Source organism: Chlorocebus sabaeus, chromosome 11 (genome assembly GCF_047675955.1).
Source record: "Chlorocebus sabaeus isolate Y175 chromosome 11, mChlSab1.0.hap1, whole genome shotgun sequence".
NCBI classification, from domain to species: domain Eukaryota; kingdom Metazoa; phylum Chordata; class Mammalia; order Primates; family Cercopithecidae; genus Chlorocebus; species Chlorocebus sabaeus.
The window spans coordinates 21497096-21511984 of NC_132914.1; the positions used below are offsets into that span (position 1 = coordinate 21497096).

General features: G+C 35.4%; 1 protein-coding gene across 2 annotated transcripts in view; it reads left to right on the forward strand.

Annotated features, from left to right (window-relative positions):
• Nucleotides 1-14077, forward strand: part of PDE3A (phosphodiesterase 3A) — a 308603-nt gene extending 294526 nt beyond the window's left edge. For both annotated transcript variants that reach the window (XM_073020533.1, XM_007967850.3), the window contains one exon: nt 8576-14077. In XM_073020533.1, the coding sequence (XP_072876634.1) occupies nt 8576-8817 (242 nt within the window). In that variant the 3' untranslated portion in view covers nt 8818-14077. The remainder of the gene's footprint in view (nt 1-8575) is intronic.
• The last annotated feature ends 812 nt before the right edge of the window (nt 14078-14889 follow it).

The window sequence follows — 14889 nt, forward strand, 5'->3', positions numbered from 1 at the left end:
TTTTTATAGTAGCATGAGAATGGACTAATACACCAGGGAAATTCAGTCTAATGGGAGGATCTTAGCTGAACTTCTGAACTCTTGGCTCAAGTCTAAAATCGTCACTTAGATGACGGTACTGAGAGTTACATGATATTCTGGTTTCTTGGAAGAGAACTGACCTCTCTTCTAAGCTCTCTACCAGCTGCCTCCTTTACCTCTCTACTTAGAGGTCTTCCAGACACCTCATGTTCAGAATACCTCTATTCATTTTCTTCTGATATGGTTTGGCTGTGTCCTCACCCAAATCTAATTTTGAATTGTAGCTCCAATAACTCTCATGTGTTGTGGAAAGGACCCAGTGGGAGACACTTGAATCATGAGGGCAGTTTCCCCCATACTGTTCTCCTGGTAGTGAATAAGTCATGGATCTGATGATTTTATAAGAGGTTTCCTATTTTGCTTGGCTCTCTCATTCTCTTTTTGCCTGATACCATGTAAGACATGCCTTTTGCCTTCTGCTGTGTTTGTGAGACCTCCCCAGCCATGTGAAACTCTTAGTCCATTAAACCTCTTTTTTTCTTTAAAAATTACCCAATCTCAGGTATGTCTTTATCAGCAGTGTGAAATGGACTAATGCACCTTCAAATCTACTCCTCATTCAACCTTCCCTTTCTCAGTGCATCTTACCAACATGCTCAACTACTCAGGTCAGAAAACAGGGTTGTCTCTGATTCCTCCCTCTTAATTGCCTACCTCTAATCAGTTGCCAAGTCCTGTTGATTCTACCATACAAATATATCTCATATTTATTGACTTTTCTTCATTTTCATTATCCCTGTCCTAATCCAGCCACCACCTTCATATAATATTGTACCAACTGAGCCATTTCCCTCCCTTTCTGCTGACTTTCAAAGACTCCGTAAGACTCAGTATTATTGTACCTGCTTGTTCACTATCTTTCCACGAGAATAAAAGCCTGCTGCTGGCAAGCATCATATTTATCTTGTCTATCAGAGGGTCACTAGAACTGAGGACAACATTTGGTACATGCCAGGTGATTCATAAATAAATAAGGAATTAGAAGCCTAAATGGTGAATGCTGATTTAACAGTCTTCTTTAAAATATCTTGTACATTTTTCTGTTTAAATTGGGCTTATTATTTTTCCTCAGTCAAAGGATATAATCCTGTGAAAATTATTGTTAATATTTCCATGTTGAAAACTCTGAATGATTTGGTCAAAGAAAATGTATTTCTTTTTTAAATGCATATTTGCTGATGTGTAAGATCTGTACAGGTGTGTCCAAGGCTCCCTGAAAGACCCTATAGTCTAGAAGAGAAACTGTTTGGAATATATGAGAATAAGATTTGAGTTTATATTTTTTAAGTAGAGTACTCATTTATTCAGATTAATAGACAGAACTGAATAATTTTCCAAAGTAGATGTAAAAATGTATATTCCTATAAGCAATATATTATTTCTAATTGTTAAATTCCTTGTCTACACTTGATTTTTTAGAGTTATTTTCATTTTAGCTATTCTAAGTAGGCATAGTTTTCATTTGCATTTCCCTGTCTTATAAGCAACTTTTTGTATTTTTAATCAATACATATTTGTACATATTTATGTGGGGCACCTGTGATATTTTGTCACATACATCGAATGTGTAATGATTAAATCAGGATATTTAGAGTATCCCTCACTCTGTTGCCCAGACTGGAGTGCAGTGGCGCATTCTCGGCTCACCGCATGCTCCACCTCCTGGGTTGAAGTGATTCTCCTGCCTCACCGCCCAAGTAACTAGGACAGGCATATGCCACCGTGCCCAGCCAATTTTTGTATTTTTAGTAGAAATGGAGTTTCTCCGTGTTGGTCAGGCTGGTCTTGAACTCCCGACCTCAGGTGATCCACCCGCCCCGGCCTCCCAAAGTGCTGGGATTACAGGCATGAGCCCGGAGCCACTGCACCCGACCATATTTATCATTTCTGTGTGTTGGGAAGTCCCATCTTCCCACTATTTTGAAGTATGCAATACATTATTAACATTAACAGTAGCCACCTTACTCTGCTATCGAAGATAAGAACTTATTTATTCTAACTAGTATGTCTGTACTAATTAATCAGTACCTCTTCATTCCCCCTAACCCCCAACCATATACCCTTCTCAGCCTCTGGTGTCTGTCATTCTACTCTCACTTCCGTGAGATCAACTTTTCTAGCTCCCACATAAGAGTGAGAACATGCGATATTTGTCTTTCTTTTCTAGGTTTATTTCATTTAACGTAATGATCTCCAGTTCCATTAATGATGCTGCAAATGACATGATTTTATTCCTTTTATGTCTGAATATGATTCCATTGTGTATGTATACCACATTTTCTTTATCCATTCATCAGCTGATGAACACTTAGGTTGATTCCATACCTTTGCTATTGTGAAGACTGCTGCAATAAATAAGGGGGTGCAATTATCTTTTTAATATACAAATTTTTTTTCCTTTTGATAAATGCCCAGTAGTGGGGTTGCTAGATCATACGGTAGTTCTCTTTTGAGGTTTTGAGAAATCTGCATACTGTTTTCCGTAGTGGCTATACTAACTTATATTCCTACAGTGTTATGAGTTCCCTTTTTGCCACATTCTTGCCAGCATCTGTTGTTTTTTTGTTTTTACTAATAGCCATTCTAACTGGGGTAAGATGATATCTCATTGTGGTTTTGATTTGCATTTTCCTGGTGATTAGTGATGTTGAGCATTTTTTCATATACCTGTTGACCATTTTTATGTCTTCTTTTAAGAAATGTCTATTCGTGTCTTTGCCTACTTTTTAATAGAATTTTTTGTTTTTGTTTTTTAATTGTTGTTTGATTTTCTTGTATATTCTGGATATTAGTCTCTTGTTGTAAGAAAAATTTGCATATATTTTCTTCCATTCTATAGATTTTCTCTTCACTGTGTTGATTCCTTTGCTGTACAGAGGGTTTTAGTTTTTAGTTTAGTCCCATTTGTCTATATTTGTTTTATTTGCCTGGGTTTTTGAGGTCTTAATCATAAAATCTTTGCTTAGGTCAATGTTCTATAGAATCTCCCTTATGTTGTCTTCTAACCATTTTTTAGTTTTGGCCTTACTTAAGTCTTTAATCTGCCTTGAGCTCATTTTTGTATATGGTGAGAAATGGAGTCTAGTTTCATTCTTCTGCATGTGAATATCCAATTTACCCAGCACTACTTAATAAAAAATATGTCCTTTCTTCAATATATATTCTTGGCACCTTTGTCATAAATCAGTTGTCTATAAGTACATGCATTTATTTCTGGAGTCTCTGTTTTCTTGGTCTATGTGTCCGTTTTTATACCAACACCATGCTGTTTTGTTTACTATACCCTTGTGGTATATTTTGAAGTCAGGTAGTGTGATGCCTGCATCTTTGTTCTTTTTGTTCAGGATTGTTTTGGCTATTCAAGTTATTTTTTGGTTCCATAGAAATTTTATAATTGTTTTTCCTGTTTTTTTGAATAATGTGATGGTCTTTTTTTTAAAATAAAGATTGCATTTAATCTATACATTGCTTGGGTAGAACAGTCATTTTAAAAATGTTAATACTTCAGATCCATGATCATGGAATGCCTTTGTATTTGTTTGTGTTGTCTTCAACATGTTTCATCAGATTTTTGTAGTTTTCCATGTAGAGGTCTTTATCTACCTTGGTTAAATTTATTTCTAATTATTACTTTTTTAGCTATTGTAAAAGGGATTGCCTTCTTAATTTCTTTGTCAGCTAGTTCATCATTGGTGTATAGAAATACTACTGATTTTTTGTATATTAATTTTTGTGTCCTGCAACTTTACTCAATGTATTTATCAGATCTAAGTGTTTTTTGGTGGAGTCTAGGTTTTTCTAGATATAGGACTATATCATCTACAAAGAGGGACAATTTAACTTCCTCTTTTCCAATTTGGATGCCTGATTGCTCTGAGTAGGGCTTCTAGTACAATTTTGAATAGCAGCAGTGATAGTGAGCATCTTGTCCTTTTCCAGTTCTTAGAGGAAAGGCTTTCAACTTTCCACATTCAAATATTAGCTATGGTTTTATTATGTGTGGTGTTTATTATGTTGAGGCATGTTCCTTCCTTCCTAGTATTTTTAGTTTTTATCATAAAGTGATGTTGAATTTTATCAAATGCTTTTTCTGTATCTATTGAGAGGATAGATGAAGAAAAAGCATTTTTATGCAAAGTCATCCAGTAGTAGACTTTTTATTGTTGGAAGTCTTTATTGTTGATTTAATGTGAGTACTTATTATTGGTCTGTTCAGGTTTTCTATTTCTTCCTGATTCAATTTTGGTATATTTTTCCAGGAATTTATCCATTTCATCTAGGTTTTCTAGTTTGCTAATACATACTTGTTCATAATAATCTCTGATAATCTTTTGTATTTCTATGGTATCCGTTATAATGTCTCCTTTTTCATTTCTGATTTTATTTTTGGAGGCCGTCACTTTTTTCTTGGTTAGTCTACCTAGTGACTTACTCATTTTGTTTATCTTTTCAAAAAACCAACTTTTTGTTTCCTAGATACATTGTGTCTTTAATTTTCTATTGTATTCAGTTCTCTTCTTATCTTTATTATTTATTTTATTCTACTAATTCATGGTCTAATTAGTTCTTGCTTTTCAAGTTCCTTGAGGTGCATTATTGGGTTGCTTATTTGAAATATTTTTAGTTTTTTGTTGTTGGTATTTATTGTGTTAAACTTCCCTTTGACTACCACTTTGTGTTGTTTCCATTTTCATTTGTTTCAAGAAATTTATTGATTTATTCCTTAATTATCTCTTTAACCGAAAGGTCATTCAGGAACAAATTTTCGTGTATTTATACAGTTTTCAAAGTTTGTCTTTTTATTGATTTCTAGTTTTATTCATTGTGGTCTAACAAGAAACTTGATATGATTTAGATTTTTTAAAAATGTGTTGAGACTTGTTTTGTGTCCTAACATCTGGTCTATCCTGGAGAATAATTCCATGTGCTAACAATGAGTATTCTGTAGCTGTTCAACAAACATTCTGTAAATATCTATTAGGTCCATTGGTCTAAAATGCAGTTTAAATCCAATGTTTATTTATTAATTTTCTGTCTAGATGAGCTGTCTAGTTCTGAGAGTGGGATGTTGAAGTCCTCAACTATTTTTGTGTTGAAGTGTCTCTCTGTCTCTCTAGATCTATTAATATTTGCTTTGCATATATCTGGGTGCGATATTGCTTCTCAGCCTCTCGGCTAAGATCAGGTTTAGTATCTAGGTGCTCTAGTGTTAGTGCATATATGTTTAGAACTATTTTATCTTCTTACTGAATTGATCTCTTTGTCATTATATAATGACTATGTCCACTTTTTACTGTTTTGACTTAATTTCTGTTTCATCTAACATAAGTATAGCTACTCTTGATTGTTTTTTGTTTCTGTTTGCATGAAGTATATTTTTCTTTTACTTCTAGTCTATATCTGTCTTTTCTTTTACTTCTAGTCTGTATCTGTCTACAGGAGAGATGAGTTTCTTAGCACATAAATAAGTCATGTTTTTTAATCAGTTCACCCATTCTGTGTCTTGTAAGTGGAAATCTTAGTCTGTTTACACTCAAGGTGATTATCGATATCTGAGTCCTTATTCTTGTCATTTTGTTAATTGATTTATAATTGTTATGTATATCTTTTGTTCCTTTCTCTCTCTCTCATTGTTTATCATTGCAGTTGGGTGGTTTTCTGTAGTGGTAACATTTGATTCCTTTCATTTCCTTATTCATGTTTGTTCCACCAGTGGGTTTTACACTTTCAAGTGTTTTCATAATGATAGATATCATCCTTTTGCTTTCACATGTAGGCCTTCCTTAGGTATTTCTTGTAGTGCTGGTCTAGTAGTGATTAATTCTCTGAGTTTTGCTTCTGTGAAAAAAGACTTTATTTTTCCTTCATTTATGAAGGATAACTTGGCTGGGTATATGTTTTTTTCTTTCAGCAGTTTGAATATATTATCCCATTATCTTCTGACCTGAAAGATTTCTGCTGAGAAATCTGTTAGTCTGATGGAAGTTTCCTTATAAGTTACCAGATACTTTTCTTTTGCTGTTTTTAGAACTCTTTATGTCTTTGACTTTTGACAGTTTGACTACAACGCACCATGGAGAAGACCTTGAATTGTATTTTTGTGAGTTTCTCTGAGCTTCCTGCATCTAGATGTCTAAATGTCTATTTGTTAGACTTGGGAAGTTTTCACCTATAATTTTGTTAAACAGGTTTTCTGTCCCTTTCTTTTTCTTTTCACCTTCTGGGACACTGAAAATTCAAATATGTCATGCAAACTTTGTTCATTATTTTTATTTTTTATGTTTTTAATGTTCATCTGACTGGGTTATGTCAAAAGACCCATCTTCAAATTCTGATTCTTTCTTCAACTTGATCTAGTCTATTGTTAAAACTTTTGAATGTATATGTATTTCTTTCAGTGAATTCTTCATTCCAGAATTTCTCTTTGGTTCCTCTTTTTTCTTTTCTTGATACTTGTCTCTTTAGTAAATTTCTCATTCATATTATGAATTGTTTTTCTTCTTCCTTATCTTAGGTATTTCCTGTCATTTCTCTGTTGAATTCAAAATTATATTTTAGATGGTAAGTGTGATTACCTACTCAGTCCATTGGTTCTTCTCTGCAGAGGAGGCAAGTACCAGATGTCTCTAGCCTACCATCTTGAAGATGCCAAGATAAGTGTCTTTTTTTTTTTTTTTTTTTTTTTTGAGACGGAGTCTCACTCTGTCACCCAGACTGGAGTGCGGTGGCCGATCTTGGCTCACTGCAAGCTCCGCCTCTCGGGTTCACACCATTCTCCTGCCTCAGCCTCCTGAGTAGCTGGGACTACAGGTGCCTGCCACCACGCCCGGCTAATTTTTTGTATTTTTAGTAGAGATGGGATTTTACTGTGTTAACCAGGATGGTCTCGATCTCTTGACCTCATGATGCCCCCGCCTCGACCTCCCAAAGTGCTGGGATTACAGCTGTGAGCCACCACACCTGGCCCAAGATTAGTTTCTTAAAGGAGGTATACTAAGGTAGAACTTTTTTTTTTGTTACAAGTTATAAAATTCCAATGGAATGAGGATATACAAAAAGTGAACATTATTGGTTCATGTAAACTTGATGTTGGCTATTAGCAGTGCTTATTTGTTCCTGCTTTTGTCTCTGCCTCACCTGCCTAACAGCTTGTTCTTTCAGCCTTGCTTTCTTCATGAGGCTGGAACTATAGCCAGCTCTAAGTTCACTTCATTCCAGATGCATAAGCAAAGGAGAAAGGATCTCCAATTACACCTCTCAAACCCATATTCATTATGTGCAAATAGGAAATATCTCAGGGAAGGACTCAGGCCCAACTTGGGTCACCCACGCAACTATTGGCCAGTCACTGTGATACAATTTTGTAGACCGGTTGTGAGTGAGGAAGTAGAGTTTAATAACCTTTTCTAGAACCACATAATTGAAGGGAGGGGGAAACGTTCTCTCTAAATGATTTTGGATGCACAGTTACCAGAAGAAGAGATAATAAGGAGAACAAAAGGGAAAAAATAAAAACAGAAACAGTATATACTCTAGGAGGCATATATGGAGTAACATAGAAATTTAGAAGAAAGAGATTATTTCTTAGAAGAATTCAGTGAAATCTGATGGAGTCTTAAAAAATGAATGGATATATACTCTCAGTGGTTGCAAAGAACATTTCAGAAGGATAGGCAGTACCAGCTTGAAAATATGAGTTCAGTGTAGATGTTTTAAAAATTTAAAAAGCAGGGTAAAGTATAGTTAACTATATTTTGAAATTAATTTTTATTTTATTTTATTTTATTTTATGTTTTTGAGATGGAGTCTTGCTCTCTGCCCAGGCTGGAGTGCAGTGGCACGATCTTAGCTCACTGCAAGCTCCGCCTCCCAGGTTCACACCTCAGACTCCCGAGTACCTGGGACTACAGGTGCCCGCCACCACACCCAGCTAATTTTTTGTATTTTTAGTAGAGACGAGGTTTCACCGTGTTAGCCAGTATGGTCTTAATCTCCTGACCTCATGATCCGCCCGCCTCAGCCTCCCAAAGTGCTGGGATTACAGACCTGAGCCACCGCGCCCAGCCTGAAATTAATATTTTAGTACACATGAAGCAGATGAGGAACATCAGAACCATCTTTAAATATATCAGTCTTGTAGATGTTTGTGAATTAAATTGACTGACAGAGACTCACATAACAAGAAGTTATTTCAATGATCTATGTAAAAAGCCTTGAGAGCCTGAATGTAATGAGAATAACACCAAGATAGAAGCAGAATCTTGCTCTGGACATTGCCAAATATTAAATACCATCCCTAGTTATTTGTGAGTGATATTTTAATGATTATTGCCATTTTCCTCTTTCTTCCCCATTCTCCAAAACTGCATTATTGTAATATACAAACCAAGGTTACGGATTAATTCCTCTTAATTATCTTAAAAGAGATAACATTTGTGTGCTCAGCACACAACTAAGTAGTCTAATTTGGTGCATTTTATTTTATTTATTTTAGAAAAGAAGACTTTCAAAAGGAGAAAAATCTACTGCCAAATAACTCAGCACCTCTTACAGAACCACAAGATGTGGAAGAAAGTCATTGAAGAGGAGCAACGGTTGGCAGGTGTCGAAAATCAATCCCTGGACCCGACCCCTCAATCGCACTCTTCAGAACAGATCCAGGCTATCAAGGAAGAGGAAGAAGAGAAAGGGAAACCAAGAGGGGAGGAGATACCAACCCCAAAGCCAGATCAGTGACAATGGATAGAATGGGCTGTGTTTCCAAACAGATTGACTTGTCAAAGACTCTCTTCAAGCCAGCACAACATTTAGACACAACACTGTAGAAATTTGAGAAGATGGGCAAATGGCTATTGCATTTTGGGATTCTTCGCATTTTGTGTGTATATTTTTACAGTGAGGTACATTGTTAAAAACTTTTTGCTCAAAGAAGCTTTCACGTTGCAACACCAGCTTCTAAGGATTTTTTAAGGAGGGAATATATATGTGTGTGTGTATATAAGCTCCCACATAGATACATGTAAAACATATTCACACCCATGCACGCACACACATACACACTGAAGGCCAGGATTGCTGGCTCCACAATTTAGTAACATTTATATTAAGATATATAGTGGTCACTGTGATATAATAAATCATAAAGGAAACCAAATCACAAAGGAGATGGTGTGGCTTAGCAAGGAAACAGTGCAAGAAATGTAGGTTACCAACTAAGCAGCTTTTGCTCTTAGTACTGAGGGATGAAAGTTCCAGAGCATTATTTGAATTCTGATACATCCTGCCAACACTGTGTGTGTGTGTGTGTGTGTGTGTGTGTGTGTGTGTGTGTGAGACAGAAGGGAACGGTTTGAAAGGGTGCTTGTGTGCATGTGTGTGCATATGTAAAGAGATTTTTGTGGTTTCAGTAACTCATAGAATAGCTGTAGCAAATGACTGAGTATATGTGAACAAACAGAAGGAAGTTCACTGTGGAGTGTCTTTGGGAGGCAGCCATTCCAAATGCCTTCCTCCATTTAGCTTCAAATAAAGGGCCTTTTGCAGATGGAGGGCACTGAAGGGCTGGGTGAGAGGGCCACATGTTTGGTATTACATTACTGTTATGCACCACTTGAAGGAGCTCTATCACCAGCCTCAAACCTGGAAGACTGAGGCATTTTCCAGTCTACTTGCCTAATGAATGTATAGCAGCTGTCTGTGATTATGGATGTCACTCAACTGAGATCAAATCACCATTTAAGGGGATGGCATTCTTTATCCATAAACACCTACGAAAGAGCTGGAGTCAGGTCTTTCAGTCAGGTTTGAATTCTAAATGATGCCAGAGAAGGCTTGGGAAATTGTACTTCAGCATGATCGCCTGTGTCTTCTTAATTTGCTGCAAAATGTGTGGTAGAGGAAGAAAAGGAAACAGAAAAATCACTCTGGGTTATATAGCAAGAGAGGAAGGAGATTATTACAACCCAGGGTTTTCGTGTTGATGTAGTTAAAGCCTGATTCTTGGCAACTGTTGTAGTTTGTCTTTCAGGAGCAAAGGTCCCGCTGACAACCCATGTTGTGGTATCCACACGCTGTTTGTCGGGGTAGCCTCCAGCGGCAATCTGGCCGATTGTCAGTCATTTTGTCGGGGTAGCCTCCATCGGCAATCTGGCCCATTGTCAGTCATTTTGTCGGGGTAGCCTCCATCAGCAATCTGGCCCATTGTCAGTCATGCTTCTTCTGGCAGGGGAGATTATAGAGAGATTGTTTGAGGATCGGGTTATTATTGAAAGTCTTTTTGTTTGTTTTGTTTTGGTTTGTTTGTTATCTACACTTGTTTATGCTGTGAGCCAAACCTCTATTTAAAAAGTTGATACTCACTTTCAATATTTTATTTCATATTATTATATATGTCATGATAGTTATCTTGATGTAAATATGAAGATTTTTTTGTTTCTGTAGATAGTAAACTCTTTTTTTAAAAAAGGAAAAGGGAAACATTTTTATAAAGTTATACTTTAATCACCATTTTTATACATTGTAGTTCTCTCCAAGCCCAGTAAGAGAATGATGATTCATTTGCATGGAGGTCGATGGACAGCCAATCATCTACCTATTATAATTTAAATGATAATCTGATCTAGTTTTTTTTTTTTTTTTTGCCAATTAAATGAGGATGCTGCAAAGAATGTTTTTTTCACTAGTAACTTTTGCTAACTGAATGAATTCTGGGTCCATATCTCCCAGATGAAAGACTGTTAGCCAATACCATATTTTTATAGTTGGTGTCCATTTCTTTCCCACACTGTTTGGTTATGATTCTTCCTTCAGTACTATATATAGACCTACTCATTATCTAAACAAGCAAACCTTGATTGTGATTTCCAGTTTTTATTTTCTCTGATGTAGTAGAAAGGAATGTTTACATTAAAAATACTTTTGTTTCTCATAAATGGATATTGTACTCTCCCCTTTCAAAGCATTATTTTACAGTAATTCACGGCATTTTAAAAGATAAGGCAAAGACAATACAACAAAAAATATTCATGGTTTCAAGGCAAATTCTCCAATAAGTAGGAAAATGTAAAAAGGATCAAGTGGATGCAGCCTCTACCTAAATAATTAAAATATATTTCAGTAGATTTCTGAATTAACACCAGGTCTTCATTTTTTAGAACTTACCTAATTGTTTTCATTTCCTTAGTTTTGCCTGTGTGTCTCTATGTTTGCAAAAATTACTATGAGTCAAATTTTGCCAGTGAATTTAACTATTTTCCTTTCATTGCAATTAAGAGAAGGGGGAAAAAAGCATTTATCTTCTCATACCCCTTGCGTCTAATTACTTAACAAAGCCAATATTTTCCCATCTTCCAAATCCTGTCCATCTCTAACATAAATATTAATTGAACATAAAGCTACGTTTGGAGTGGGTGGACTGGCAGGACAGTTGGAAGCCCATCACAGTCTGTTGGCAGTTTCATCAAAGCTGTATAGTTCAATTAGCGGGTCATCTTGGCTACTACAGTGGAAGTCTCAGCAAACTGCCTGGTTTTGTTTGTTTGTTTTGTTTGAAGGTACAGGAAATAAGAGGAATAATAGTGGCCAAAGCAATTAGAACATCTTCATTCCAGAACTGTGTTCATCAATCCAGGAAGACTGATACATTTTTCTTTAAAAATAAATTACTATTACAGCTAGAAGTCAATTGGGATAAATAAAGGGATGAAGATCCACCAAGTGTGTGTGTTTCGTACACACCCAGTACATCTCAAAGGATGCTAAGGGACATTTTCTGCCAGTAGAGTTCTCCCCCTTTTAGGTGACAGCAATATTATTATGTTCACATCCAAATCCAGAGCTTACTTCCTGTGGTGCCAATGTATTTGTTGCAATTTACTACATTTTTATATGAGCCTATTTATAGGTGCCATTAAATAAACTCAGGTCTTTCAAATGAAGGAGTTTCTAGCCCACCTAGGGAAAAAGATAATTGTTTAGAAAACCATAAAATCAATGGTAGGAAAAGTTGGAACTGGTTACCTGGATGCCATGGTTCTCTGTTAAGTAAAAGACCAGGTATATTCTGAGTGTCATCAGTGTTATTTTCAGCATGCTAATAAACGTCTTTCCAGTTATATATCTAAATTAACCTTTAAAATATGGTTTCCTTGATAAAAGCACCACTTTTGCTTTTGTTAGCTGTAATATTTTTTGTCATTTATATAAGACCTGGTTTGGCTGTCAATAAAAGATGAAGACAGTAGCTCTGTACAGGGATATATCTATATTAGTCTTCATCTGATGAACGAAGAAATTTTCTCATATTATGTTCAAGAAAGTATTTACTTCCTAAAAACAGAATACCCAATTCTGTCTATTTTGGTTGAATACCAGAACAAATCTTACCGTTGCAATCCCAGTTAAACTTAAGAAAAGGAATATCTTACAGACTGTTCATATTAGATGTATGTAGACTGTTAATTTGCAGTTTCCCTATATTCCCTGCCTATCTTACCCAGAGAACTTTCTTTGAAGGTAAAAGCTGTGCAAAAGGCATGAGACTCAGGCCTACTCTTTGTTTAAATGATGGAAAAATATAAATTATTTTCTAAGTAATAAAAATATAAAAATTATCATTATAAATAAAGTCTAAAGTTTGAAATTATTAATTTATAAAAGTGAACTAATTGTGTGATTATCAAATCCTGATTAATGAGAAGTGAATAATCTAAAAATCATTTATATTCTACTGTGGGAGGTATTCTTGGTGCTTCCATGTCAGTAAGGGGCTCTCCATTGCCCTCATCATTTATAGTACTTCTAAAATAATAATGGAAACCTCAATAAGGGTCTTGTCCTCTTCTGTCGTCCTAACCCTGATTCTAGTTTAATGCCTTTCCTGACTTATATGCCATTTGCAAATAAACTGCCTTTCAAACTGTTAGAACACGCCAATAAAACAAAGTTCTATGAACTTTCATAGTCTAGAAACACCAACAAGATCCCCCTTATTTAGCGATTATTAGCTAATGTGTGGAAGAAATATCAATAAAAGTTCAAATGCTAATAGCTCAATTCCAGATAATTGAAAGCTAAAATATTTATGTACTTTGAAACCAAACTGTGTTTATTTCATTGATGGAACAAGCAGCAACACATTTTATGACCATTGTCCTAGGTCATTTGTGTCTTTATAAATTTGCTGATATTCTCAGTCTATTTTTTAAATCTTCAACAAAATTCAATTTTAAGATTAAGAAATCAGAAATTTTAGGTAAAGAATATTCCAAAATTAAATTGTTTTTTTAAAGAAATATATCAGTTTTAGATCCTTTATTCACACATCAATTTGTTCATCTGGAAAATACTCAAATTCTTATTGGGAATGAATTATACTACAAACAATGAGTTAAGCTAAAACTACATATAACTTAAATTGAGATTTCCATACGTATTTGTATGTTTCACACCAATGAACCATGCTCAGAGAACAGTAACATATTTCCCAGTCTATGTTATGCACCATGGATGTTAGGCAATGTGTGTTATTGCCTACACATTGTATTTGTTAAAATAAATGTTGCTTTTACCTTACCTAATGGTGCTTTTACCTAACTTGAATTGCTCTTTGTGTTCCCACTAGCAAATCATTCTAACAGCAGGCTAACAATGGTGAAATAAAAACGTTTTTGGTCCGGGCGTGGTGGCTCACGCCTGTAATCCCAGCACTTTGGGAGGCCAAGGCGGGTGGATCACCTGAGGTTGGGAGTTCAACACCAGCCTGACCAACATGGAGAAACCCTGTCTTTACTAAAAATACAAAATTATCCGGGCATGGTGGTGCATGCGTGTAATCCCAACTACCTGGGAGGCTGATAATACCTGGGAGGCAGGATAATCGCTTGAACCTGGGAGGCAGAAGTTATGGTGAGCTGAGATCGCACCATTGCACTCCAGGCTGGGCAACAAGAGTTAAACTTTGCCTCAAAAAAAAAAAAAAAAAAAAAAATCAGCAAAATATGTTTGAAGACACAAAACTGCTGAAGATTAAGGCTTCATTTCCATAGTGGAACTCAATGTTCACCTGCTGATTCAAAAATACTGACCTAGTATCAACGAGTGTAGGTAAGACCATAAAATACAGTATATGGAATTATGTATAAATGGAAAACAAAATTGGCTTTTGACATATGTTTAAGACTCTAAAAGGAATCCGCATTTTCTTTCCAGAGACAGCTAGTTTTTCTCCATATGTTTTAAAGGTTGATTGCTTTGACACACATTGGTACCCTTGGGTTTCCGCTTCCTTGAAAAGTTGTGGAGCACAGAAGAAAAGCCTTCTCCTAACAGATAAAAACGTTGAACATGTTCATGTTCTGACAAGGAAGCAATGATTTCCTCATTGCTTCACATTAAGAAGTGGTTCTTTAATTATGCAAATAATTCAGTGTAACCAAAAATGCTTCAAAGAGTAATAATAAATCACCATAGGTAAGTACTCTCAAGAATGTTTACATTTGATTTATTTTCTTGAAACAGTTATTTAATTTTAAAATTTTTCCATTAAAATGAAACCCACAAAACGACATTCCATGGTACTGAGTATTTTCATATAATCAGAACTGTAAACTACTGATTATTTTCATATAATCAGAGGCTGAATATTTTGATATAATAAGAACTAGTATCATATAACAGAAAACTAGAAAGAAGATTTAATTCTTTTTTTCTAATATTCTACAAGCCTCATGGGGGAAATGTTTTATGAATTATTCAAATACATTAGATAAAAATTAGTGTCAGTAATTTAACTTTGTACAAATTATAGTC